The 27684-nt window shown below is 42.2% G+C and overlaps 2 protein-coding genes across 6 annotated transcripts in view; one reads left to right on the top strand and one right to left on the bottom strand.

Annotated features, from left to right (window-relative positions):
• LPIN2 (lipin 2) overlaps nucleotides 1-7281 on the top strand; it is a 43997-nt gene extending 36716 nt beyond the window's left edge. For 2 of the 5 annotated variants that reach the window (XM_071417860.1, XM_071417837.1), the window contains exons 17-20: nucleotides 728-880; nucleotides 1928-2042; nucleotides 2723-2826; nucleotides 3140-7281. In XM_071417860.1, coding sequence (XP_071273961.1) covers nucleotides 728-880; nucleotides 1928-2042; nucleotides 2723-2826; nucleotides 3140-3284 — 517 coding nt within the window. In that variant the 3' untranslated portion in view covers nucleotides 3285-7281. Of the gene's footprint in view, nucleotides 1-727; nucleotides 881-1927; nucleotides 2043-2722; nucleotides 2831-3139 lie in introns of those variants that run through there. The other 3 variants (XM_071417844.1, XM_071417856.1, XM_071417850.1) reach the window with 3 other exon arrangements.
• A 1978-nt stretch (nucleotides 7282-9259) lies between these two features.
• EMILIN2 (elastin microfibril interfacer 2) overlaps nucleotides 9260-27684 on the bottom strand; it is a 37532-nt gene continuing 19107 nt past the window's right edge. Inside the window, exons 5-8 of the mRNA XM_071417822.1 lie at nucleotides 23003-23335; nucleotides 22346-22384; nucleotides 15978-16115; nucleotides 9260-15418 (exon numbers count right to left, since the gene is read on the bottom strand). Coding sequence (XP_071273923.1) covers nucleotides 15081-15418; nucleotides 15978-16115; nucleotides 22346-22384; nucleotides 23003-23335 — 848 coding nt within the window. The 3' untranslated portion in view covers nucleotides 9260-15080. The remainder of the gene's footprint in view (nucleotides 15419-15977; nucleotides 16116-22345; nucleotides 22385-23002; nucleotides 23336-27684) is intronic.

Below are 27684 nucleotides of genomic sequence, written 5' to 3' on the forward strand. Positions count from 1 at the left end.
CTTAGGATGTATTGTTGGCCTTCATGTGGCCCCTTGTGCTTCATGGGAGGTAACATGAATGTTACTGTTTTGTTGGGTTTTGTTTGGGTGGCTTGGGGTGGGTGTTTTTGTTTATTCAGTGCATAACAGAAGAGCAGTTCTGGAATTATTTGCCAAATTGAATCAAGTCTTTGAAAATGCACATAAACACTCAAGCCTTTTGTGCATGCAGTAACTGTATACAAATCTGTGTAACAGATGAACATACAAAGTCTGCAGGAAGAATTTAGGGGCTTAATGAATGCTTGTTGTTACCCATCGTTCACTCTGCACTGCAAATTCTGCCAACAACGTGGAAAAGACAGGAGATCTGGCACCCATTATTTTGTGATGCAGATAATTTAAATAATTGCTGTCATCCTACAGCTGGGCTGAAAGAGGCTGAATAAAACCAGTGTGGCACTTATTTAAACACTGTCTAGTCTACCTAATTGTGTCCTCTGACTTTTACCATCCCTATTATGTTTGCACTTCCTGTTTCTCAGTTTTGATTAAGTTGTGTATTTAAACTACTACATGCCTTGCAGATTCTTTTAACAATAGAAAAGTCTTTTCCTTGTGTGTGTGCAGAGCTCTGCAGCTATTCAGGACCTAAACCGGTGCCTCTGGACATTGCTCTAATTGTGTACTTCCCTTTGCAAAGAAACTTCAGCAGGAGTATGAACTAAGTTGGTGATTTATTTTCTAGAAATGGCTACAAGTTCCTGTACTGTTCTGCCCGTGCCATTGGGATGGCAGATATCACCAGAGGATACCTGCACTGGGTGAATGACAAAGGAACAATTCTCCCCAGGGGCCCTCTCATGCTGTCCCCCAGCAGTTTGTTTTCTGCCTTTCATAGGTAAGCATGTGGGATTTCCTATATCACTTCCCTCCCCATTTCAGAGAAAGAGAAGATCAAAAGTATTTGGCATTACAGCTGTAACAAAACGTTCCACTCTGGACTATATTTGCTACTGAGACTTGATGTCCCTCTAGTGATCATTTAAAAACTCTGTTTTGTCTGAATTTCACATGTATACTTCTGTTCCTGTGGGCATGTTAGAAATGGCTACAAAACACAACATACTAGTCCAAGAAGAACTCATTTTCCCTTCTCTTTATTCATCTAGTCCATGACTGATGACTCTTAGGTTCTGTTTATATCAGTACATTTTTGTCTTTTTGAAGCATATCTTCAACGTTTGCAGTGCACTGTTACTACACAAGATAGAAAGAAAAGAAAAAACATCTGGGGAATATAGGCTGTAATGTGAAATGATCTTGTGGTGTTGGGATTGCTCCATATACAGCTGCTTAAAAAAAAGTATGGAGTTTAGGTATGGTTCAACCAAGTTGATCTTTTGGACCAGCCACAGTCTGCCTATTCTTAATGGGAGGAGCTAATAATGGACAGGTGTTTGGGGTTGGTTGTTTGAGGAGGGGATTTTGTCTGTTTAAGTTTTGTAGGGCTTTTTTGTTTATTTTTTTTTATTTTGTCACCCATAGCAATGACAGCAGCTTCCATTAATGTCATGGGCCTTACGCACTTCTGTCAGAGATAGGAGTTGTAACAAGTACACTTATGTGTACTTGATTAGATTTTCTGATTCAGATAGTCAGCTACAGAAAAGCAGTTCACAGCTGCATTCACAGCTGGGAATTCCATTTCCATTCATACTTAGCCTATGCACAGTATTCATCTAGTTTTTTTACTGTAGATGTTGGAAAAGAGGGAATGTTTGATTGTTTCTTGTATTGTTCTTGGAGACCTACTTAGCACTGTCTCTCTATCTACCAGTGCTAGCAACAGGAAGCAATGAGAATATAAATACTGGATAAATGGGGAAAGGAGGATACCTTTTATCAAATAATGATTTAGAGTTTGACTGTTGAAATTTTATTTTAGGGAAGTCATAGAAAAGAAGCCTGAAAAGTTCAAAATTGAATGTTTGAATGATATCAAGAATTTGTTTGCTCCCAGCAAACAGCCTTTTTATGCTGCTTTTGGAAACAGGCCCAATGTAAGTGCGCCTTTCTAACTGAATGGTTAAAATGCATGTACTTGAGAAGCAAAACAAACAGGCTTTTCTTTTTGTGTTTATGAAAATTTGAATATGGAAATGGGACACTGCTGCTTTTATGGGTTTGGTCGGGAAAAGCCACATGCAGATACCTTAAGTAAAAGTTGCTACAACTGCTTATATGAGAAAGGTTACAAAGATGTATTAGGAGTCTCACTTTAATAAATATGTCCCACCTTTCTGAATTCTTTTAAAGTATTTTTGACTGCTTTGTGACCTAAGGGCATTAATTCAATGCTTTACAGTCTTCAATCCCTTTTCTGGTTGTACGGTTCCTCTATTTTCTCTGCAGTTCAGTACTTCTGTAATTAAGTGACAGAGGGGTGTTGTAAGAAGAATATTGTCACAGGCAGTGGTGTGGTGTAGACTTTGTGCATGTTTGTGGTCCTAGGCTTGGGCACAAGAATTAAGTGTTTTGGGGGCAGGGGGAATACTTTTTTATAGTGTGTGTGTATGTTTTGGGGGTTGGGGTTTCTTTACTGTTGCTTGAGGACTTTTTTTAAGGGGCAGTTTTACTGTAGCCTTTTTGGATCAGCTTTTCTCACTCCTTTGATAAATTGCTTGTTACCACACTCAATAAGAAAATGTTGAAGCATGTACTTGTATTGGTGCTTTTGCAGGATGTATATGCCTACATGCAAGTGGGAGTTCCAGACTGCAGAATATTTACTGTGAATCCAAAGGGTGAACTGATCCAAGAACAGACGAAGGGAAACAAATCTTCGTAAGACCATTTTTGTTATTGCAGCTAAACAAAGTGTTTAGAAATGGGATTGTAAAATAATTGCATTTATGACTGTGATCTCCTTTTACATGTGAAATGTGGAAAACCTTATTTGCTGGGGACTTACAGCTTTTGATACTTGAATGAGACTTTTCAAAATGAAAATTGGAAAAATAGAGTTGAAAATCACTTTTGTGGTAGTAGGGCCTTATTTGACTAGAACTTTCTGGTCTGGACTTCTGAAGCTTCTTTTGACGGCAGCTGAACAGTAACTAGACTGTTAAATAATGGTCTTTCTTCTCCTTTAAAACAGGTATTACAGACTAAGCGAGCTTGTGGAATATGTGTTCCCATTGATTAATAAAGAACAGAGTTCTGCATTTCCATGCCCAGAATTCAGCTCTTTTTGCTACTGGAGGGAGCCTCTTCCTGACCTTAACATGGATGACCTGGCCTGAAAAGTACTTCTCACCAGGAGATGGAATTTCATATTGAGCTACACAACTTCAGTTTAAATGTGAAGAACTTTCTTAATGAGGATGCTAATTTATATATTGGTACCGTAAGTCTTACTAAAGAAATCACTTTAATTTCATTGGTTTAAAACAAAGAAAATGCAAAGCTACTGTCTTTTTTTTTTTGTGGGAGGGTGTGTTGGTTTTTTTGTTTGTTTGTTTGTTTATTGTTTGTTATTGTATACCTGTTCTATGGCACTTGAGATTGGCCTGTCATTGATGGTCATGGTACCCAAGTGCTTCAGGGCAACTAGATACTGAGGTTAAATATGACTTTGCATTTTCATCAATACAGACCTTATTGTAAACACAGATTATTCTTTTTATGTTGTCTTAAGTATATTTTCTAAAATGAAGCCAAAAAGTGTATGGAAACTGCCAAATAGAATGTCAGACCTATTAATGAAAATGTGGTTTAATGTTCAGATGGGCATTTAGGCCATTTTTGAAAGCAGCCAGAGCCTAAGACCACTGTGCTCTTTCTCAGCTAGAATACAGAAAATGTACAGACCTTGCTAGCCTGGCAGATTCTGAAGACATAAAATTCCTCTTTAAATGTAAATATGCCTTTTGTTACATGCACAAGACTGGGCTTGTACAAATCACACTCGTACTAACTCTGCTTATTACTTTTTTTTTTACACACAATGTTAAAACTGTTTCATGAGTTTGCTAAAATGAAAGATGTCTTCAGACACTTGTATGGCTTTTGTTGTTTTCAGGCTGTGCTGTGTCATGTTAAATTTTCATCAAGAAAAATCTTGGAGCATTTCTGTAAGGGTTGGGGAACTGGCATTTTTATTTCCTTTTTCAGCACAGATATAATGTGTATGTGTGTGTAAGCTGTGTAGGCCAGTAAAATGTATGTATAGGTTATATTCAGGGAATTGCAATACTAAAAAATAATTATGTATTTAATTTTTTAATTGCCTACTGCAGGTCTCTCCAGAGTTCTGTATTGCAGGTTTTCAGTAGCTGGAAGAAAATGCAACTCAGTAGTGAGGTTCCAGCTGTGAGAATGGTTAAATGCTGCAGAGCAGAATAAAACTTTTTTTTTCTTTTTTCTTTTTTTTTTTTTTTTTTTCTTTTTAAGAAGTTTTGGGTTATTTGCAAACATCATGCTGGTCATTCCTAAGGTTCCAATCAGAGCCTGTGAACAAATTACATTCCAGTTCTGGTGTTTATCAGCTATAAAAGCAGCTAATTGACTTTCTCCAAAAGTACTTGAAGGCAAAGGTGGCTGCTTTTTAAGTTGAATTAGTGCATGTGACTTCTTTTGGACAAAACTATGTGAGAATATATCATTCCACCAGCCCAAAGGGCTTAAGGACTACAGTCATTTAAACACCAGATCACTCAGTTTTACTACCTGCAAAAGCATACATTTAGAGGATTTTACATCTCTCCAGGAGTAATTTTTTCTCAATTGTCAGGCTGTCCTAACCCTCAGTTCTGATGTAACATCAGCTAACTCTGGACAATTGGTGAACTACTCGGGGGGGGGGGGGGGGCATTTTTAAATCACTTTAAAAATGAAATTACTATCCCCCCCACAGTTATAAAATTCTAGTGTATTCCTCTATTTATAAAACACTGGATAATGAGTGGAGGCAAGCAAAATCAACCTGGAATCTCTTTCAGAGCAAGAGAAGGAGAGTGGGATAAAAAAAACTTACCTGTCACGGTGTGTCATGCATGTCAGTGAATTGAAAGGCATCCTCATTTTTGTACTGTGAGAACAAAATAACTTCTGTGGTTCTTGGTCACCAATCTACTCAGTCTTTTAGCAGAGAGTTGAATCCTTTCACAGGATTCAACTCAAAGGATATTTTACTGCTTTTTTCTCATATTTTTTTCAATGTCAAAAGCTTGCAAACATCATTGCGTGTATTTTTTTTTCGCTTTTCCTACTCTTTATCCCATTGATTTCATTAGAAACTAAAATTTTCATGATCACCAAGTGCTTTGAATATCAATGTGATTTGAGCTTTTAAGTCACTTAAATACTTTAAAATTAATAAATAAGAATCCAACGTAATAAAGTATTTTAATTACAAGATTAAATATTATATCTAAAGATTCTATTTTGCATAAAGGAAGTGAAGCAGCCTTTCCTAAAACAGTCTTTTTGTGGCTGTCAAAATTTGCTTTACCATGCTTAAGTCTACTCTTGGTAGCCCTGGTATTACACAGCTTTTCTAAACATAAAAGCACTTCATGAAACCATGAGTTCCCAAATGGGACAGATTGTTACCATGGTTTGGCTGTGTTTTTTTGGGTTAATATTCTTTTTTCACTTTTCTTTTTTCCTTCAATTCCCTTCAACTTTTCAGACTGTCATAAAGATAAGCTGTGGATTTCAAGGTGGGATCTTGAGTAAATGAGAAGTGTGGAAAAACAGTATCAGGTATATCTCCAAATACATGTACTTTCAGCTGGTATGAAAATGGGGGTTGTGTGAGTTTTGTTGAGAGCTCCTCATTCTGCTAGCATGTCACTTTGCATTGTAGGAGTGTCCAAAAGGTTGCTTAATTAAAAAAACAGATTTGTTTTTCTCTGTAACAGCTACAGTTTGATATTTGTTTTTTGATAAAATGTAAATGTTGCTGAGTCTTTCTGATACGAGCAGGGCAGGGGGTTTGGTTTTTCTAACTCTGGCTTGTATTTGAAGCTTTTCAGATTGTTTGTTAACCCCATTTAGGGACAGAATATGGGGCCTGTCGTTGTGTACCTGTGTTCTCGGGGCTGCTGGGCACTTTACTGACTCTAGAGCAGACATCTCGTTGCTATCAAGCTGTGGGCTTGTGCCACAACATGAACATGGAGGGGGTAAATAAGAATTATGTGTTAGCTTGACCTTTGTTACCTTAGTGGAGAGAAGTGGCCTGAAACGAATGTTTGAGAACAAGTTGTGCTATACTGGTGTAAAATTAGCGCAAGCTACATCATTCTTTCTGTGAAAGAGGAACTTCTAAGTGTGCCTGGCTGTGGGCACACACACACCCCTGTTAAGACTGTGTTGTTGAAGATGCAGATCCTCTTAGCGTTGGAACCCCTCAAAGGCTGAGTCAATGACACCCGTCTGGGAGTAAATAAGGAACATTGCAATTCAAAACTCGTTAGTGACTTGGACATTACCTGTTTCTATAATGATTTAAAGATCAGCAGTTTAAAGGGTATGCATTTCTGGATTTATTTTTTTTTAAATTTATTTACTGTACCAAGCATGTTTGTACTTCAGAAGATTGGGCTTTCATTCCCAACAGTGTACAAGTGCATGTGCAATCCTGGCTCATGTCGTCTTAACTTTCTGTCATCGGTATATGCCTTCCAAAACCCTTTTTTTTCTTTTCAACTGGAAAAGTTTTAACACTTGTGTCAACTCCATTATGGGACTTCTGAAGCAAACTCTGAATCCATTTATGGTAAACGTGAAAGAGATGAGATTTCATGTTAATATTTCATGCAAGTCTTCTAGAAAATGCTGTCATATGGATGAGTTGTTTAAATGACTGTAATGCAAATTCCTAGTGAAACATCACAGATAGAGAATTTGAGATGCCTTTAAAGTGTCACTTTTACCTGAAGAAATTTTAATTTCCAGAGTTAAAATTTGCTAAATAGAAAGGAATTGTTTGGGACTTTTTTACAGTGTTAATTACTTCCAGATGAAAGTTAAAATGTTGGTTTATTTTGAGGGTGGGAAAACTCTCTTCAGTCATTTGTTTCATTTTTTATCTTGAAGATGTGGAATACTTGATTATTAAGCAACCCAATCACTAATAAGGTAGTGTGTTTAAAATGTCAAATCTGTGATCATACCAATACAGTGGTTTTTGTTAAGACTGGACTGTCTTGGGTACAGCAACCCACACTTCAGTGCAATGTTTATTGGTGTTCGGAACAATGTTATCACAATAAAAACAGACTTAAAGTAAAATTTCTCTTTACTTTGTATTTGGCAATTCCTTTATTGTACTGCTGAATGACTAAACACGGGGCTATTAAAATTGTGTTTATGTTCAGCATAGAATTCAAGTTGGTCTTCTCAGGATACAGTATATTTGCTTTCCTTCAGGCTTGATTTACTTTTTTTTTCAGAGTATTTATACAGCTGATAAGAAATTGCTGTCATCAAGCTTAACTTCTGTGCCAGTACCAATATTGGGTTACAGCTATAATAAAAAGCAAACATGCACTTGGTAATATAAAATACCAGGTAACAGAGGCATGACTTGGGAATCTACAAGCTGCTTTGAAGAAAAAGTTGTAAGTGCAGTTTGAGCTCTTGTAAATCTGCCCTAATTTGGAGTTTTATCCTGTTTCAATCAAAGTTAACTTTTCCCTTTCAAGGCAAAGAGTATTGTCTTCCATAGCAGTTGTTAAATGGTTTGAAGCAAATATTGTGAGGCAGTCTTGGAAAAGGGGCCTCAAGCTTTCAATTGAAATTAATTTCTCTGGTCTCTTGCTGCTCTTGGTAAATGCAACCACCTAGCAGCCTACATAGAAAACCTGATTGTTCAGTCACATTATGATGGATCTGCATGAAAAGGTCAGTGATGCTGTGCCTCTTGGTCCTTCTGTGGTGTCATTGGTGTTACTGCTGGTGTTTTATCACCTCCTGTGTTCCTGCCAGGTTTCCCCCATGACTCTGCTGACACGCTGCACTCATTCCTCCCAGCAGTCTGCTCAATGCCCATCCTTCACACCTGGGTCCGACTGCATCCTTGGTGCTGCAGTGAGTGACTCTGCCTCTGCAAGCAACAGAAGGGTGGTGTGTCCTGTGCCAGATGTATGCCAAATGTTTGAATCTGTTGCAAAAACTTTTCTGAGCTGGCATTGTTTCTCCTGTGTCAATCTTACTGTAATGCACTCCTATGAGGGTGGTCTTGTTCTTGGTGGATGGATTTTTCTGTCTTGGAGCAGCTGGTTTCAATGTGTAAAGAACAGAATCACTGTTTCCAGGAGCAGAACACTGTGCCTGGAGTTAAGTCATGCATGTGGTGCTCTGAGGACCTGCAGTCCTGCACTGTTTTGGTGGGAAGTGTGTGCATGCTCCCACTTGTTGCCAGCTGAGCTCTCGTGCCAGCGGTGAGCACGGAGCCAGCTCAGCTGGGTTTTCTGGGCACATGTCCCCTGTGCTGTGTGTGCTCAGAGCTTTCACTGTTGGGCACAGCAAGGGTTTTTCAGGGTCTTCTGCCTGCAGGGATGGCCACTCCTGTGCAATGTGTTTCCTAAGCAGTCCCTTGCTGCTTTTGCTCCTTTCCCTTGCCTTAAATTAATCAAGCCCCCACTAGTGTTTCTGTCACACTTGAGCACTGGTACACCTCCTGTTCTTTCTGGTTGTATCTTTTAGCCAACCTTTCCCTGCCCTCTTTTTTAATTCACCTTCCTACTTTGCTGGCCTCTAATCTTACATTTCCCACTTCTGATGATACTTCCTGTGTACCTACTCTGGTGATAACAAGCCATAGCATGAGCTGCTCAGCCTAGAACTGGCTGAAGGGCAGGGCTCAGAGGGTTGTGGTGAAAGGGAAAGGAACTGCTGCTGCCTGGTGATGGGTGACCAGTGGTGCTCCTCAAGGCTCAATTCCAGGGCCAGTTCTGTTCAATATGTTTATCAATGGGCTGGATGCAGGAGCTGAATGCACCATTTGCAAGTTTGCTGACAATGCAAGCTGGGAGATGCTGTTCACTCTCCAGGGACAAGGCCTTGCAGAGAGATCTAGATGTATAGGAGCTCTGAGCAGCTCTGCTCTGCAGTGTTGGCATGGTTTAGGAAGGGTATTCCCCAATTTTGTATTCCCACTGAAATACCCCAGACCACTGAGCTTTCTCACCCTTCCTCCAGCTCCCTCTCTTCCCCTGTGGAGGGCTGGAAATGACAGCTGGAGGCACACAGAGCTGAAGATCACAGGTTGAGATTAGAACAATTTACTAGAAACAGCAGTGAAATAAGGAACAGTAACAACAGTGATAGGAACAGCAGAGTGTACAATTCATATCCAGTTGCTCACCCCTGCTGCAAAACTTAACCCTGTCCAAGCCAGAACCAGGACAAATGCAAAGGTCAGTGATTGGTAAAAATGAACAACCAAACAGATTCCAGACAACTAACAACCCCCAAAGATCCCCAAACTACAGCGTTTATGGAATCTCTTGTGTGTAAGGCAGCCAGGTGCTCTCCCCACATGGCATTGGACGCTTCAAGCCACCCTGGATTCCCCATGCTCTTGAACTTGAAGCTGCTTTGATGCACCACAAAGAAGGGGGTCCTGCCAGGGCCATGGGAATGACTGGCTGGCTGCACTCTCAGTCACTGGGAAACACCCCATGCCAGCAGCATGGATGGAGGGGAGTGCTCTGTGCAGCTGCTCAGCACTCCCAGGCATGGACAGCCCTTGCTCCATCTGCTGTGAGGCAGGCACAGACTCACTGCAGCAGTGGCAGGAGGCTCAGCCCTGCAGATGCCACATCCTGCCCCTGTGGGCTCTGCCCCTGCCATGCTGGAGGAGTGGAGGGGCCATCTCAGGATCCCCAAGCCTGTCAGTGTTTAAGAGGCATTAAAGGCAAAGGACAATGCCTTTGATCAACATGCTTTGGCTTTTGTCCAGCACTGAATTGGTCAGGCACTTGGAGTAGGTGATGGTTGTAGGTCCCTTGCAATACTTGCAACTGAAATACCCGGAATCAGTGCAGTGACTGAGCAACTGAGATGGACAAGAGCTGTGTTGGCAGAACTTCTATGTACTACAAAGTCTATGTGACACAGTGCTTGACACTGAAAAATCATTTTAAATCTACATGCAAGCTTGACTGTGAAGCCAGAACCTGCAGTTCTAAAGGAGGTGGAGAAGAGAAAAAAATTTTGGCTTACAGTGCTGCTGTATTCCCTGGAAAGCAAAAGAGCATCAAGGCATTACACAAGAGGTAGGCTTTATTTGGACATAATCTGCAGTTGTTTTCTGTCACACAGTTTGTTCATGTTCCTGGATATTTCTCTCCCCCTTTGAGATTATTTTTATATATGCATGAATATATGTATAGACATGCACACCCTGAAGCATACTTTGAAATGCACTGTTCTTTTTGCTGAAAAATGTTAGTCATGTTCCTTTTTCACAATCGAGACAGTGAAATAAGTGCCAAAACCTGGTTATGCAGTAACATGTTACAGGGTGTTGTTTGAAATCTCCCATATACAAAAAATTGGCAGAGCTGCTGTTCTGCATCCCAAGTCTGCAGGGTACATTGCAAAAAGGTTATGTTGGCTGGAGCACAAGCCTGTCTTGTGATGACAGGAGACTGCCCTCAGGTATTCCTGGTAGCTGGATGATTTGAACTCTGTGCCATCATCCAGGAGCAACCAGCAGCCAACCTGTACCTGCTGAGCAAGTCTCAGTGGAGTGCAGATTCCTCCCATCTCCAGCTGAGACTGTAAATGCATTTCTAGTTTTAGTGAGAGAACCCATGGCCACTACTGGGCTGTAATACAAGGACTTAGATAATCAGCAAGCAATCACTTCCAAATGCATGCTGTATTCTCAGGAAAGAGTTCAATCCTGATTTGAATCTCCTGGTTGTAGTTGGGGAACTCTTTACCTTGCATTCCCAGCACATTTTAAAGCTGCATGGGGTGGTGATGGGCTTGTTGTTTCAAGTTGCTTTCTTATGCTTTCCACCTACAGCTTGCTTGACTATTTTTAATTTTTCTTTTTGGGCCAGCTGGTTTCACCAAACCAACTAGAGTCTCAGTGACACTGCACAAACTAGTCTGGTGTACACTGAAAGGAAATGTGATAGAATACCACAGAAAGTCCTCATAACTTTGAGTGTTCTCAAAGTGGACAGTAGAAAAATGTCTTTGCTGTCTCCAGAGGTCTTAATAGCAAATTAAAATAATGAGGTAGAATTTTTTTTACACTTTTTGCAGTGAAAATTGGCATTCCTGCTTTGCTGCAGTCTTTCCTGGGGATATGACTGATTTATGTGTCACATTGGGGTTTTAGGATAGGCTTGCCACATTTGGCCAGAGGCAAGTCTCTCTGGCTGTCAGCATGCTGGCTTGGCTTCAGATGTTCTGGCTGCTAAAGCCCTGCCTCTGGGAACTCACCTGTCTCACAAGTGATGCTGCCCTGGAGACTCATCTGGTTTGTATATTTGCAGTCCCTAGGAACCAGGGGGCCTCGTGCCTGGCTGAGGGACTGTCAGACACACATCTGCCTGCACAGCTTTGGTAGGTGAGTTTATTCTTTCTGAGTTTCTTCCTCTTTTGATGTCAAATTAGAGCACTGGGCCCAACAGATACTGTATTGCCTAAGAGCTTTGCAATTCTCATGTACTGCATTACTAAACTACCTACAATGCAGCTCTAAAAGGTAGCACTGTGATCTGTGAGACAGGCACCAGTCCTATATTAGAGCTCCCACCTACTGGATTTTTTTAAGGCTTTCTCAGTTAACAGACGCTTCCTATTTGAGCTTGTGGGTTCTTCTGGATGTGGCAGTCAAATCATAAACCCACAGTGAGAAATGCCCCTTTCAGTGCAGGTCTTTCCATGTGCTGCTGCTGATTCTCACCAGATGTAAATGCTCTGTCAGCAGGCTCAGGTATTCTGGAGCAGAGCTCTTACTCCCTTCTTTGAAGCTGGGCTGCTCTGTGTGGAGCCAACCCTTGTCAGGGCTATGAATGCATTTGTGCCCGAGTCTCTTCCAGCTCTTGCATTATTAATATTTAATCCAAGCACTGACTGGAGCAGAGACAAACTCAGGTTTCATTCTCCCTTTCCCTGTTGATGGGCTACATCCCTGTGGTCTTCCCAGGTGAGTGAATATTCCACTTGTAAGCTCCAGGAAAATAACCTCATTAGGAGGAACTAAACCACCTACACTGATTACAGCAATTACCAAGGAAGTGCAAATTAAGGTCAAATCCCTCTCAACAAAGGTGGGAATCCTAGATAGAGGTTCCTTGTAAAAGGTCATAGCTTTACCCACCCACACAGCTCGAGATGAATGGGAAGCTGTCCCTCAAAAGTCTAAAGGTGCCCTCAAAATAAGGTGCTGAGATTGTGCCCTGCTGTGACTCAGTTTAGGGAATGCCCTACAGCAGTGTACAAGTAGCAGTTACACTGCATTTTGATGCTTAAACTGTCCCAGCACAGGCAGCAGCAGATCCTGGGTCTAAAGGGAAACTTTCTGGTGTAGGATGGCCCTGTCCCATTAGCAGAACTGGGCTTGTGAAGATCTGTGAGTTGGATTTAGGAATCTCCTGGAGCAGTTAGGTAATAATTAAATGATCGATAATAATTAAATAATTGATTTGCAACTCAGCACTAAACTTGCACTGATGATTCTTAAAAATTTCTCACTTGGGGGGAGGTGGAACAAAAAGGTTGTGTTTGCCAGCTAGGTCTCCCTAAGCACTCAGCTCATTTTGTTTGTTTCCATGAGTCATTTTTAGAGCAGGCAACAATAATCTTGAGTCATACATAGTCTGGAGCCAGCTTCTTAGAGAACACAGCTTTCTGGAGGAGAGTGAAAAATCCTGAAAGGAAAAGTGCTTCTCTGGCTTTTGTACGTAACAAGAAATTATGTTTTTAAAACGAAGAAAAAGCGTATTATACGCTTGGCTTTTGAAAACACAGAAAACAACCCTTCCTGTCTGTCCCTACCATTCTGAGCCCTAGGAAGGCATGGGACAGAAAGGACAAAAGAAAGCTAAGCCCCCCTTGAACGAGTGTGCAGTTGCTGACTGTGTGCTAGTGCTCAGGTCCAGAAACACAGGAGAGAAACGGGATGGAGGCGGCTCCTTCCATCAGTGCAAGTTCACTGTACATCTCTGGCTACTGCCTGCCAGCTGCTCTGTCAGAAACAGCCTTCCCCCTGCAAACACAGCTTGCCCCAGCTCCTGCTTATCTCTAACACCGTCATTTCTGGAAATCAGGTGTCAAGAGATCTTCCCAAATCAGGTGCTTTAAACTCCACCCACAATTTCCTTCCTGTGCTCACAAGTGCCCCAGTGCAACCCTAGCTGCACTAGGACTGACTCAGAGGTCCCCTGTGGACAGAAAGCTTTTTTTGCCTGCTCTTCTTAAAGCAGTTCAGCTTCCAGGATGTGATAGTTTGTTGTGGGAAGGCCTCAACTCATTGCCTGGAAACAGTTATTAGGGAGTATCTGTTCCAAAACTAAGTAACAAAAGCACAAGTCTTCATCTGATCTCCTCAGATGGGAAGAGCTTCAGCTAAATACAATGTACTGCTTTACAGCGCAGGCAGTTCTTCCCTCACCTAAAAAAAAATGTTTGTTCTGAGGCTACAAACAGCTGTTCTGCATTTGTAATAAGGAAAATACACTACACAAACCACTATGATAAATACAGCTCTATGTGGCATGAACAGACTACTAAAAAGGTCAGTCGATACAAAGAATGTACAGGTGACAAATATATGTACATGTGAAAAATGAATATACAGTCCTGCTCTCAGTTAAACATGGCTGGATTTCAGCCACAGAAGTGATCGAAATGCTAACTCCTAAGAGCCAAAGCATCATTTTTGTTACCTCCACTGAGAAGTGGCTAGTGTGCAAAATAAAATACTACTGCCTCAGATGTGTTTACCTGTTTAAGCTAAGAAGGCTGCTTTATCCATATAAACAGATGCTGAGTGTTAAAACAAACCTCACTCGAAAGCACTGATGCAGGAGGTTGTCACAACAACTCTGGCAGAGGGTTGGTTTGTGCATTTGACAATATTGACTAATAAAACTATTTTCCTTTACCAACCTTTTTTTTTCTCTGATTTGTCGTCTACAGTGCACCAAAGACACAAACTTCCCTTCTAATGCAAATACTGCTGGACTGCCAGAAACAGGCCTTGTAAAATTTTTAAAATTTTTCAAAATCACCACTTTTCTACCTAAGCAAAGTTGAGTCTGATTTTTCTGACCTCTTTTATTAATTTCCAGCAGCAAGCTTTAATCTCAAGAGTGTCATGAATAACCAATCATCTTTTTTACTCCATAAACAGACAATAACTGTTCTGAATCTTTCACTAGTAGCAACTGCACCTTGCGTTCACATCTTCCCAGTGGAAAGCTGAGGCAAGTTTCTCTCTGTGCTGCTGCTTCCACCTGACTGAGTCACTCACCTTGTCTCCTAGCACAGTGTTTGGCCCTTAAAGGCAAAAAAGAAAACTGATTCAGGTGAATATCATTTTGGTTTGCACAACCACAGTTTGCAATTTCACTGAACAAACTGATTATGCCAATGCACATTACTACAAGGAATAAAAAGTCATCAACCATATCCACTACAATTTCACTTTCTCGGCTCTGCTTTACTGAAAACATGAAAATAGCTGACCACAACTGTAAACTTGAGCAAAGATGTAAACTTTGATACACTAGGAACAATTTGAAAAACTAGGGAAAAGATTGCAAAGGCAATTGACTAGGGAATAGCAGGAGCACAGTGGAGAAGTATCTATTGAGAACACACTTCTTGTTTAAACAATTGTTCTGCTTGTACAGGTAAAGGGCTTGGGATGGAGTTCATTTAGCTACAGAAATGTGTCTTTTGTAGCTACCTCAGTTAACAAGGGACAAGGAAAATGTTTCTGTATAGACATAAACCCATCACTGAAATCAAATATATAAACTGAATATATTAAAGCTTTGAATTTTATTACATTTAATTTCTTCTGAATATCTTACCCTTCTCCCCTGTTCAAGGTAAACCTAAACATGAGAAATGGAAGGATAAAGGAGAACTCCACTAAACGTGGAGTACATTTCGTCAGAGTCTGTGTAGGCCAGTTTGCCTCCCGTTACAACGACGTTCACTTCGTCTCCTGCTTTGAGGTGAAGAACAAGGTGGAACGTCCCAGGACCACCACAGGTCTGTTTCCCCGAGTAGGGTTTGTGATACTCCAGCAGTTCCCTTCTGTAGCCAGCAGTGTGGAGCTGAGCCACGCTGGCGTTGGAGACGGACAGCACCGCTTCCACGTACTCGTCCCTCTCCGGGGCCAGCACGGCCGTGATCAGGTAGCGCCCTTCGTACGGCGACGTGAAAATGCCTGCGGAACAGAGACAGCCTGCACTGACCACAGTCACTCAACACGGGGACACCTGACTGCCCGAAGCACAGTGACAAACATAAAGCCACGTGCGTCACCCACTGCTTCGTGGTCAGCCTGGGCAGGTGACCAACTGATCAGAGTCATGGAGGTGAAGGCACAACTTGCACTCTGTGCTTGAGAAGGAGGCAGCTCCCAGTTAGGGACCTTGGAGGGACAATATGAGAACCTCTCCCTGTCCCCTCCCCTGTCCGTGCCCCAGCCACAGTGAAGTGGATGAGTAAGGAACCTCACCTCTGCTACCTGGGCTCAGCTGGGCTGAGGAGCACACCCAGCTGTGTATGTAGAAGTGAGCTGGGCCTCAGCCGTACTGGGCAGTCATGGAAAACCAGCTGTGAAAGCATGTGCCTGTCCATACCCACAGGAAGCTTTTACCCCCATGTGTCTGGTTTAGATGGACTTGTTTCAATGTACCAGCAAGGCCTAAGGTAACATGGAACACTGGTAACCCATGCTCCTGCCTGTCCAGCATGTCTGGGGTGCATTCCTTGGCTGTTACCTGTATTGGGGTTATAATAGTCCCCGTCATTCACAAGCACTTTGTTGAAGTGAACCACGCCGACATCACTGGAGAAAGGCTTCTGTGTGAGCCCAGCAGAAAATGACACCAGAGAGGGCACAGCAGCAGTGGCAGGTCCTGAAATGGGTAACAACACAAGTCAGAATCACATCAAGATGATAACACAGCCTTGTCCCTGTGATGCTTTATAATCCTCTGTCTGTTCGTCTGTTCTTGCACATACTCCACTTGGACTAATCCTGCCAATTGCAGGATGCCAGAATTAGCAGAATACATATGCTAGCCCAGGCCCCAGGTGTCTCACCTTAAAATGTACTGAGCAACATGAAGCTCCTGCCTTGGCCACAGGGTTTTTTTGGGTTTTTTTGTTGTTGTTATTTGTTTGTTTGTTTGTTTTTGGTTTTTGTTCTAAGGAAATAGTACATGGCTAGCAAATGCTGGCAGTGGAAATCCTAGCACCCTTCAATTCAGTAATGCTTCCGTCCAAGACCTTTCTCAGGACAGAGGCTGCCTTTCAACATCTCCACTCTCCATCACTATCACAATGGCCATAGGAATGCTAAAGATTATAGCTTGTGCCAGCTTTCCTTGTCACGTTGAGAAGCTGTGCACAGCTTAGATCTCCCACTTTCTCTGCCAAAGCCTAGTGAAAATGCCTATAAGAATATATAACATTTCTGTATTAATGCAAAAAGAACTTTTTGTCTCTCTCCATCACTTCTCTTCTGGGGGACTTTTCACTTGACAATTTTTAATTCTTTTCTCAGCAGATCAAACAGACACTTAGGTATTTTATAGTGGCTATCCAGCTGCTAGATGAACACTGCTGTTAGACTGAGTTGGATGAAATATAATTTGGACAATTAAGACAAACTTTTACTTTTAACAGACTGACTTAATATCAAGTGTTCAGTGCTCAGTCACTTATTAGTCTCATTTCAAAAATGTTCCCTTTAAACATTTTCCTTAAGGCAGTACACACTGCTCGAGTCAATTCTTGCTGCTTTGTCTGGGCAAGTAGCTAAACAACAAATGCCCTGGAGTTGTCCACAGCTGCTGTTTCACCCTGCTCCTTCTGCCTTCCTTAAAATTAATGTTTGGCCTCTCCCTCTCAATCAGAGATGCCCATCAGCAACAAATGCTAAATTCATCAAATCCTGAACTGAAAGGGACCCACAAGAACCATCTAAGTCCAACTCCTGGCCCTGCACAGGACACCCCAACAATCACACCTTGTGCCTGAGAGCAGTGTCCAAACTCTTCATGAACTCTCTCAGGCTTGGTGCTGTGATTACTTCCCTGGGGAGCCCATTGCAGTGCCTGACCAATGTAAAAACACTTTTCTTAAAATCCAATCTAATTCAGATGATATTGCTTAAAATGGAAGTTTAAAAAGTCACATAACTTCACCTAAAATGTGGATAATAGAAATGTTCTGCTATCCACTGTTTTTCTGAATAACTCAGCCTGGGGGGTGGGGAGGAGAAGGCAAAGGGGAAGACATGCCTGCACCTTCAGAATTGGCAGATAACCACGTTGATTTCCCCCGGGGGTGTTAACTAGCTGCCTCATGTATCTTTGGAAATCTTCTTATTCAGCATTTTGTCTCAAGCTCAGAAGATAGACAGAAGCCCTTTTTCATTACTCCTACCTGCCAACGTGCCTGCAGGTGCAACTGCAAGCTAAGATGAGGTTGTTTGAAAGTACCAAAATTAATTGCAGGAAGCCTAGTTACTTAAACAGCTTCTGTAAAGCTCCACCACCTTAACACAATGCTGCTTACACAGAAAGCTACTCTCAGCTTACCTTGAGACTGAAATTAACTGAAAACACACCTCAAATTGTTGGCTCACACAAAAGGTTTCTTTCCCCTGCAGTAACACTGCAAAATGGAACAAAGCACGTGTTGCCTGCCCAGAAACACTGCCAGCTTTGGAGCAGCAACAGCCCTGTTTGGGTTGGTGTCATCTGAATAAAGGAGTGATTCCTGCCCTCAACTCTTCACAGCTTCCTCCAAGATTTTCCTTTACTAATTGCTAGCGTAGTTATTAGAAGTGACTATTTGTTGCTAAGCTGATGAAACTGCTTCAGATCTGCAGCTGAGTTCAGCACACCATATGTATCTATTCAAAGCAGAAATCTTAAACCTGTCTAAATATCTTGTAGATCAGTTCAGGGGGTGATATAAGGTCACACAGTAAAGATCCAGTGTGTCTGTGCTCTCTTCCCCTCTTCCCACCTTCTAGATGGAGTTGTGCTGCCTGTTTGAAGTTTTCATAATTCCTACCAACACCTCATCAGTGCTTTTTCAAAACTTTACAGAGGGCTGCACCACCTTCTCCTACATGTCCCCTCTTGCAAACACTTTTCTTCATGCAAAGATCAAAGTTCAGCTTCTTGAAGGAAGGTCCAGGCTGGGACACTTACTTTCACTTAAGCAGTCAATATTGTGGAAGTATAAACATCAGAAAAAAAAATTAAAGCATTTTAAAGCTGTGAACCACAGGCTAAGCTCTGATGAAGAAACTGCCAGGCAGACAACGTGTTTCATGGAAGTTTCAACCACAGTTTTACTCCCCCTTTTGGGGGAGGAAAAAGCTCTTTTCACTTCAGATGCATTCAAGAAGGTTTCACTCGAGATATTACACATGCAGGTAAGCAGGAGCAGGTAAGTCTGTTCTTGGCAATCTGTGCTACTGTAATGCATTCTGGGGAGTCAAAAACCACAGAAGATGCATGGGTGGCCCTTGTTAGGTTACATCTACTTCCACCTATCTGCTGGTTGTGTTCCTGGTTCCAAGCACAGTTCATGCCTCCCACAGAGCCCAAGGGCCAGAAGGAAAGAAAAGGAAAAAAAGATCATTAAGCAAAACAAAACAGCACACAGCATAGGCATTTGCTATCAAGATGAAAGGAGAAAAAAATAACAATATGAAGGTGCTGCAGACAACTGCTCAGCAACTGGAATGAGGATTCTTCAAGAACTGACACAGAAGAAAGCCTAAGTACATAATTCATATGTCAGTGGACACTTATGAGTCCCTGAGTCCCTTGGATACAGCAGGAGTAAGGAGGATTTGCCAAATTTCCTCTCACATATGGTCAATACTCCTAAATCTAAATGAGGGCAAAGTGTATAACTTCTGTTAGAGCAAATAGGACAAAAATACAAGCAATTTGTCCCTTCCCTATTTTTTTTAAACTCTCCAATTTGACCTTAACGTGTCATTTTCAGAAACATTCCTCCTGCCTATGGCTTGGCCATGCAGCACAGCACCACACTGATTTCCACGAGCCAGTGCTCAATGAAGCTGCTCTGCTAAGTCACAGTGATTCTGATGTGGATGATATCTTGGTGTTTTATGAAGACACACATACTTTCCTGCTGAGTTTGTTAGTAACATCTGTCTGCTCTTACAATTCCATCCTTTCACACTGCAGCAAGAGAATATTGCTCCAGCACTTACCTACTGTTCCTAATAGCTAAGGAATAAAAAAAAAAAAAAATCAAGAAATACTCTGGAACTGAAAAGATGCAAATCATGCCTCAACATTCAAAAAAAGCATGAAAGTGGGCTACTTTAGTCCCAGAAGACAGAATTGGAGCATTGGAGCCCTCAATCTGCCCTTCTTCCTGAGCAGTGCTTTTATGTAACAGAAGCTATTCAGAAACAGAACTGAAAGAGAGTACTCAGAAGGCCATTTTAAGAGTACAAGCTTCTTATATTAGGAATTATAGTACAAGAAGGTCTGGTCATCTTTCAAATTTGAATTTCAGTACTACAAAATGCACTGAGTGAAGACTGTCAAGGACATCACAAGCAGTGGTCCAGAGCTAATGAGACAGTAAGGATTCCTTGATGCCCTATGCACAGAGTAAGTTCCTCCTCTGATAAACCAAAAATCTTCTCTTCCCCAGCTGTTAATTTCCACAGCACTGTTAACTGCTGAATTCTGTCCCAGAATGCTCTCTCTTCATCAGACACTGACAACTAGAATCACAGACTCAATTGGACTGGAAAAAACCTCTGAGATCATTGAGCCCAACCTATGACTGAACATCACCAGGTCAACCATGGCACCGAGTGCCACATCCTTAAACACCTCCAGGGACGGTGACTCCACCACCTCCCTGGGCACTCCATTCCAAAGTCTAATCACCCTTTCTGTGAAGAAACTCTTCTTCATGTCCACCCTAATCCTCCCCTAATGCAGCTTAAGGTCATGTCCTCCTGTCCTGTTGCTTGCCTGGGAGAAGAGGCCAACTCTCAGCTGGCTCCAGCCTCCTTTCAGTGGTTGTAGAGAGCGGTAAGGTCACTCCTGAGCCTCCTCTTCTCCAGGCTAAACACCCCCAGCTCCCTCAGCTGCTTCTCATCAGATTTGTGCTCCAGACCCTTCACCATCTTCACTGCCCTTCTCTGAACATGCTCCAGCACCTCAATGTCCTTCCTGGACTGAGGGGCCCAGAACTGGACACAGCACTTGAGGTGTGGCCTCCCTGGTGCCAAATGCTGGGAAGAATCACTTCCCTAGTCCTGCTGGCCACACTTTGTGATAGGGGCCAGGATGCCACTGGCCTTCTTGTCCCCCTGGGCACACACTGCCTCATGTTCAGCCACTGCTGACCAGCATCCTCAGGTCCTTTTCCTCTGGGCAGCTTCCCAGCCACTCTGCCCCCTGCAGCAGGTTATTGTGGCCAAAGTGCAGCACTTGGTACTTATCAGGTATTTGAGGTCATGTTAAACCTCATCCAACTGTCCTCAGCCCATCAATCCAGCCAGTCCAGATTAGGGACAGTGGATGTAAATGTTCCAACTCCACAAAAGTCTTAACAGCTTTTGGTAACACCCTTATCCCTCTGTTTCCTGACTATCTGCCATTGAGGTCTGCAAGGCACACTGTGGGGATTTTAAGGACAGATCAGCAGGAATACCTTGTATTTAGATACGTATTCAGTGGCATGGATCAGGAAAATGAACTCCTTGGCCAAGCCCACCTCCCTCTGGATCCCAGGGTGGTAACTGTTCCACCAACATGTTCCACCAAGCGGCAGATGGGTGCACTCCTGCCTTGCCCTGCCTTTTCAACACTTCTAACATCCACCTACTGTTTCACACAGTTTTAGCATAAACTTATTAAAACACTGCTCTCTATAAATTGCAATAGGAAGAAAACCCCCAGGAAATCCATTTATCACAGAAATCTAGACATCTATATTGGCTTTGCTGGCATCAAGATAAACGAATGTTTCTTTACTTCTTATCCTTTTCCAGAAACCTCATCTATCGCTGCCTGTTCTTACCACCACAATCCTCAAATGCAAAAAGATTGCTTTAAGGCTATGATGGAATTTTAATTAGCAGGTATAAATATCACAATGAGAGCATGAACTCTTTACAATTCTTTTTTTGTCAGTCCCCAGACCATTCTTCATGAAGTGTACTTGTGATTTTGTTATGGCCATCAAATTAAGTCCTGGGGCAGTAGGTTTTTGAATTCCATAAAGCCCTTATGTTTTACTTCCATCTATCGCCCATTATTTCCTCAAACAAATTTAGATGAAATAACTTTTTTTGAAGAGGATGTGGAAATACTTTGATCAAGGATACCATTCCCCAGGGTTTGATAATATCTTGAGTATGAGACTGCATTGCTGGCAGCACCCAATCAACATATTTATCTAGGCCAATCAGCATGTCCCACATAAATTTTATACCTGTTCATCATACAAATTCTTAAATAAATTGTGATATTAACAAATTTTTAAAAAAAGCACCCCAGCCAACCAAGAAAACTGCATTCTGAATCATTTTAGTCAGTGACTGTGAGTGGCAGCCCTTCTGCTTTCACTGAAGTCAGAACTTGAGCCCTGGTGACTGTAACAAAGCCAGAAGCTCTCCCAAGAGGAGAACAACCTCATGCAATAGGGTAAGATGCCAGCAGTTATTCAAGATCTTAGTCTTGGCCTTATTAATGTTTTAATAAAGAAATAATAAAATAATCATAAATATCTCTTTATTTTCTAATTTAGAAGGCATATGAAAGGTGCATACTGACATTAGCTAGAAAATACAAACTCTCTGTATTTAAAAAACACACAGTGAAGTAAGTAGCAAGAGCCCAAAATGATTTTTCAAAACCTAACTCCTCTCCCTACCTCTATGTTTACAAAAGATACAGGTTATGTTTTAATGCTTTGGTCTAGCAAAAATTGATCAGATTTTCCTCAATGCTAAACTTAAATACTAAAAAATAACACATTTTTTTCCTCTCAGCCATGACCTTCCAGGGACTGAAATAAACATTAAGAACCCATGTGAAATATTTCTAGGAAACAACTGCCTTACCTTGTGAATCCGTGGTAGAATGAGGTGGCTTTGGATATCCTACAAAAGAAAAGTAATATGTGTGACTCAGTACACAGCAGAGTACCTTATGACCAAATATCACTGCAGTGCTCTAGAAAGCAGCCCTTTCTTAAGGGATGCTTTCTAGAGCACGCCGCTCCACTCCCTCTTGGTTTACTTAAGAGCAACCTACCAAAACAGCTATTAAATAGTGTCCCCTATGAAATGCTCAATTATTGTTAAACTGGGGTGGTCATGGCAAAGAGAACCAAACTATTACTCCAATGTATTAAATCCACTGCAAGCATTACGGAAAGAAAAAAAGAAATTGAGTTTCCCTAGCGGCAAAGACTGCTGTAGTTACCAGGGATTTTACATCATCTCTGTTGACCTCATGCTTTGTGCATCCTTGGAAAGGCAGCAAAACTGGCACTGAGTGAGTTTCCCCTACTCCTGCAGCCAGCTGGAGGCTGCAGAGGCCAATTCACAAATCATCTCTGCTGAAAACCCATTCCCAGCAGCCTCAGTGGGTGTCCATGAAAGGCCAAAAGGGGGCTGGTAAAGCACACCAGATCTCAGTGTCAGCTCAGCTCTCCAGCAAGACCTGACACATCAACTGCACTCAGGAGTGATGAATTACCAGCTTGGTTCTCTCACCTGGTGCTCCAGCGAACCCTTCAGCAATGGGCATGGTGCTCTGGCCAGCCTGGCCATCCACACTCCTCAGACGCCCTCTCCCAGACATCAAAACCGTGCCAGGAGGTCCTGCCTCCCCAGTCTCCAAGATGATGCCGGTTGTTCCAGGCAGAAGCGGCACAACTGCTGACCCTGGCAGAGCTGGGCGTGGGGGAGGTCTCGGCTGTGGCGGGAGGAGGGGGATCCTGTGTCGCGGGGGGTGCATCCTGGGCCGGGATGGCAGCAGGGAAATGCCAGGCTGGGGCTGCACGGGCGGCCTCGGTGGCAATGGATGCTGCGGTACGTCTGGTCGCCCTTTGACAGGATGAAAGAGCAGGAAAAATACAAAATTATTTGCCTAAAATAGAACATGAGCTTGCATGGTTTTGCATAACAAACACTTCAAAACAAAACAGGACTCAGTTGTTCCCTGAGACCCAAGACTGCAGTGGTTAAATACCATTCCACTCCTGAAGTACTACAGACTCCACTCCTTACAGTAGCCTGTATGGCACAGGGAAAGGAATGAAGACAGCCTGGAGACAGGACAAGCAGCAATCAAATAACCTATGAACATTCATTCAATTGTTACACCAGCTTGGCCTTTCTGCCCCAAACAGGCAGAGCATCACACTTATCCCAGCAGCACCTTCATTCCAGAGTGAGCTCTCCCTGTCCCTCCCTGTCCCTCCCTCTCTCTCCTCTCACTTCAGTTCTCCCCAGCCCACCACACCCACTGTGCTCCCACAACTCTCAGCACAAGGCTGTCCCTCTAGCATGATCATAAAGAAAATTACCCACAGCAAAAAACATCAGTAAATGAACATGACTTAAGAGGCTTTTCCCCTTACCTTAAAAAGCAACAAGCTTAAACGTCCTAGTACTTCCATGACTAATATTTTCTGCCAATAAAGGCAGAACTCAAAGATATAATCTACCAGAAAATTCTTTATTGTTTAAATCGAAGAGATACCATTAAAAAACTTTTCCACTGGGGCAGCCAACCCATATGACATCAGGGTTGAACAGCACTAACATGGTTCCATTTGTATATCTGGTCAAGATCTAAGCTCTTTATAGGAATTCTGGTTTATTCATAAAAATGAAGTCCTAGATGCAATGCCCTCCCAAGAGTAAAGTTGAATTACATTGACATTAAGAACAGAAATTTACAAATGTGTAGATTTTAGCAGATGCCATGACACCTTTTACACAGAGTAAAGAGAATTGCATGCTAAATTAAACTTCAGCATAGGTTACTTTGGTTGCATTTTGAGACTAAAACATATCTTTCAGTGCAGGGATGGATGTGAGTTTCTGTGGAAATGGGCAAACATCCCATTGAAAATTTATCTGATACAACTCGCCACATACCAGAGATGCTTGCCAAGGTTCCCAGCACAGACCACCTCTCTGAGTGGTGCTCACAATGAAACATTTCAATTCAGTACACTCCAAAATCAGCCCAGGCAAATTCACCAGTGGTTAGGGCTAACCCACCTGGCTGTGCCAAGCAGCAGATGTGGTGTGAGGCTTCCCCTGGCTCTGGTGTGTGTCTGGGGAGCCCAGGAGAGCCTTACTCTGCCCATTTGAGGAAGAACTTACAATAAACTTGTGCAGGTATTGTCTCCAACACGTGGCTGGGGTCCAGACAGCATCACTGGCAACCCACGTGCTGTTTTGTGACTACTCCACACCTGCACTTTACCCTTGTGAATTTCATTTCTTGTTTTCAGTCTCATAAAAGCCTTAAAAGCCTACATAAGCCTTCAGGAGTACTGGGAGGCTGTCTGAAGTCATAGTCTCACACCACCTGCATTCATTTGCTAGATATAGCTGCTAGGAAAAAACTTCCCTGATTTTTGCTGGCTGACTTTTAACCATCAGGAGAACTGAAACTCATGCAGGCAATGCACCACAAAGCTGGTCTGAAGCTCACTCAGTAACTCTGTCCACAAGGCAGAGGCCTAAACAGTGAAATGTTTGCTTTATGCAGATTAAAACTATTTTCATAAAAACCTTAAAATTAAACAAAATCTTAAAAAAATTTTCAAAAAACTCTGAAAATATCAAAGTGATTTTTTTAACAGAATTATTTGCTTTGTAAGACAACTTCCGTCCACAGAAACATTGATTTAGACCTTCAACTAAAATCTTCAGATTAACCTCATTGAAAAAACAAATTGGCAAAGTACTTTACCTTGGGATGCATGTACTTGTCATTTCTTGAGTCAATTATGCTAAGCCTCATTAAGACAATTATTTGGGATGACACTGGGAGAATGAATACATTTCTCTGCTTGCTTTTCTAGACCTTTAAATAACAATCAACTGCTGAAATCCCATATCCTGAGCAAATTGCTTCCTTGCATGCAACATGAATACTGCAATATTCAGAATTGTCCCATCTCCATAACACTTAATCCAGAATCACTGGCCTAAAGCTCAACTTCAAGTGGAAGCAATCAGATATATGTGAGTAGAGATCTGCTTGAACTTTGCTGAGCAGGCCATGAACACAACCTTCCCATCATCTTCCCATCTATGTGGGAAGGCAAGGACAGAGCTGAGATCATTACACAGCTAGGAACAGGAACACTGTTCTCAGCAGCAGCATCCTTGCTGCTCTGCTTGTCACCGCTGTTGTGAGTGACAATGAGGTTACCACATCACATACCAGCATCCTCTGGTGCTCTCCTCAGCCCCTCAAACACACAGAAATGAAGTGCATAAAGCTAACTAGAGAGTAAAGGAATCTGTGACTGCTCTCACAAGAAGCCCAAAAGACCTCACTTGAATTTTGTTATAGACACCCAGGGGATTTAACAATTCTGTTAGAAAGCAGCATTGTGCACAAGCTCACAGGGAGCCCAGAGACTCCTAGACTGTATGACTATTCACACTACAGCATTAAAAATTTTATGTTGCATTTTATCCATGCTGTAATGCAGAGCACACATTTGGTTTCTTAGGCCACAACTTCATCAGAAAACATTTTGTTGTTGGTTTCAAAACCCTGCTACTCAGACAACTACCACAGGAATTGCAGGTCAGGTCAAATACCTATAACCAAAGCAAACTGCACTCCCAGCACTGTATCTGGCTGCAAGACCCCACTTTTGATTCCTGGAAAACTTCATGGATATATATAAAAAAGGCAGTACTTTAATAGAGACCACCAGCTTTAGCATGGCTTTCAGTTCCATGCCATGTGAAGAGCAAACATACCCTCAGAGAGGAACAGAGTGCAATGAGAACAACTTAGACTACCAGACACAGAGCTGGGGGAAGGCACCATTTAATGTGGATGGAAAGCTGCAGGATCATTTTACCTTGGAGAGCACATCATGCATGGTTCCCTGAATGCTTAGAGCAGACCACTGCCTGCTGTCACCACTGCATTTCACATTTCACTACCTTCACCAGGAATTACAACAAATTAAGCACTTTTCTAGTCTCTAGGTTTGCATCTGATACACAGTCATTTGCTAAACTGGCTTGTTAGTTTGACTTGAGGCAATTGAAACCCCTGAATAAAAAACATGGAAGATAATACAGCCATATTTTTAAGACGAGGGTCATTTGACTTTGCTGGGCTTAGACTGCTTGGTGGTAAGATTTTATGTTTCATTTCTTGCAACACATCCTTGCCTTACTGCCCTCAACAACTTTATTAGCAACAACTTGTTTCTTTTTCGGCCCCTCTGAAGTCATATGACATCATTTGAATGCTACGATGTGCTGGCAAATTGTGCACAAGAAACTCTCCACTGATCCAAGTTCAGGTCTTCCTGTCAAATAATGTTGGTATGGCAGACAAGGCTGCAGATCACAAATGTAAAAATAGTTAAAGCCATACCCCAACTCACGTAACAGGGTTCCCAAAATCACTTCCAAAAAAGGCTCTTCTGCCAAAATCTTTCTGCAACTCCTGCCATCAAAACTTACTCAGGCTGCTGTGCCAGACAGTGTTATTGTAATTGGAAACATTTGGGAACTGCAGTGTGTGCTTCAGGAATCCCTCAGAGGCACCCCAGAGCAGCAAGGGATGCTCAGAGTGCCTGCACCCCACACCCAGCAGCAGTGTCCTTCCACAGGCTTTTAACACCCAGTGGTGGATGGAGGGGTCTGCCCTGAAAAGGCATTATTTTATGGAAACCTAGGTGTGCAGAGGCTTTTAATTCTTTAATACACTGTAAGAGGGGCTGATAAATGCAACCCATGAGGTCGCTTGAGAACCTGCTTCAAACAGCAGCAGAAAGATTACTACTTGTATGTATCTTGGACCTTCCTCCAATGTTGGTCCTTAGTGATAGTTAATTTTGGGGAAGATGGATGAGAAACAGGATTACACAGATACACCATGTTCCATTTTAATGGAAACTGGGATGTTTCTGCAAGATCTAGGGATAAAGGTCCTAACCCTGCTGAATTTAAGTCAAAATTACAGCAAAAGAATTATCTGAAATTTACAGTCCTTCTTCACTCTACTTCCTCCTTTAAAGTTAAGAGATTGGTTTTTTTTTATTTCACACAAAAGCTTCTCCCTTCAGAAGGACTTATGTGTCAAATACTGCTATACATTTGGTTTTAAACAATTAAACAAAAGAAACACACCTATTGCAGGTTTTCAAGTCTCTGCCTTGGGGTGAGAAGGATATTCT

This window comes from Agelaius tricolor, unplaced genomic scaffold (assembly GCF_023055355.1).
Source record: "Agelaius tricolor isolate 1412-34295 unplaced genomic scaffold, bAgeTri1.0.p SCAF_2, whole genome shotgun sequence".
Classification (NCBI taxonomy): Eukaryota; Metazoa; Chordata; class Aves; order Passeriformes; family Icteridae; genus Agelaius; species Agelaius tricolor.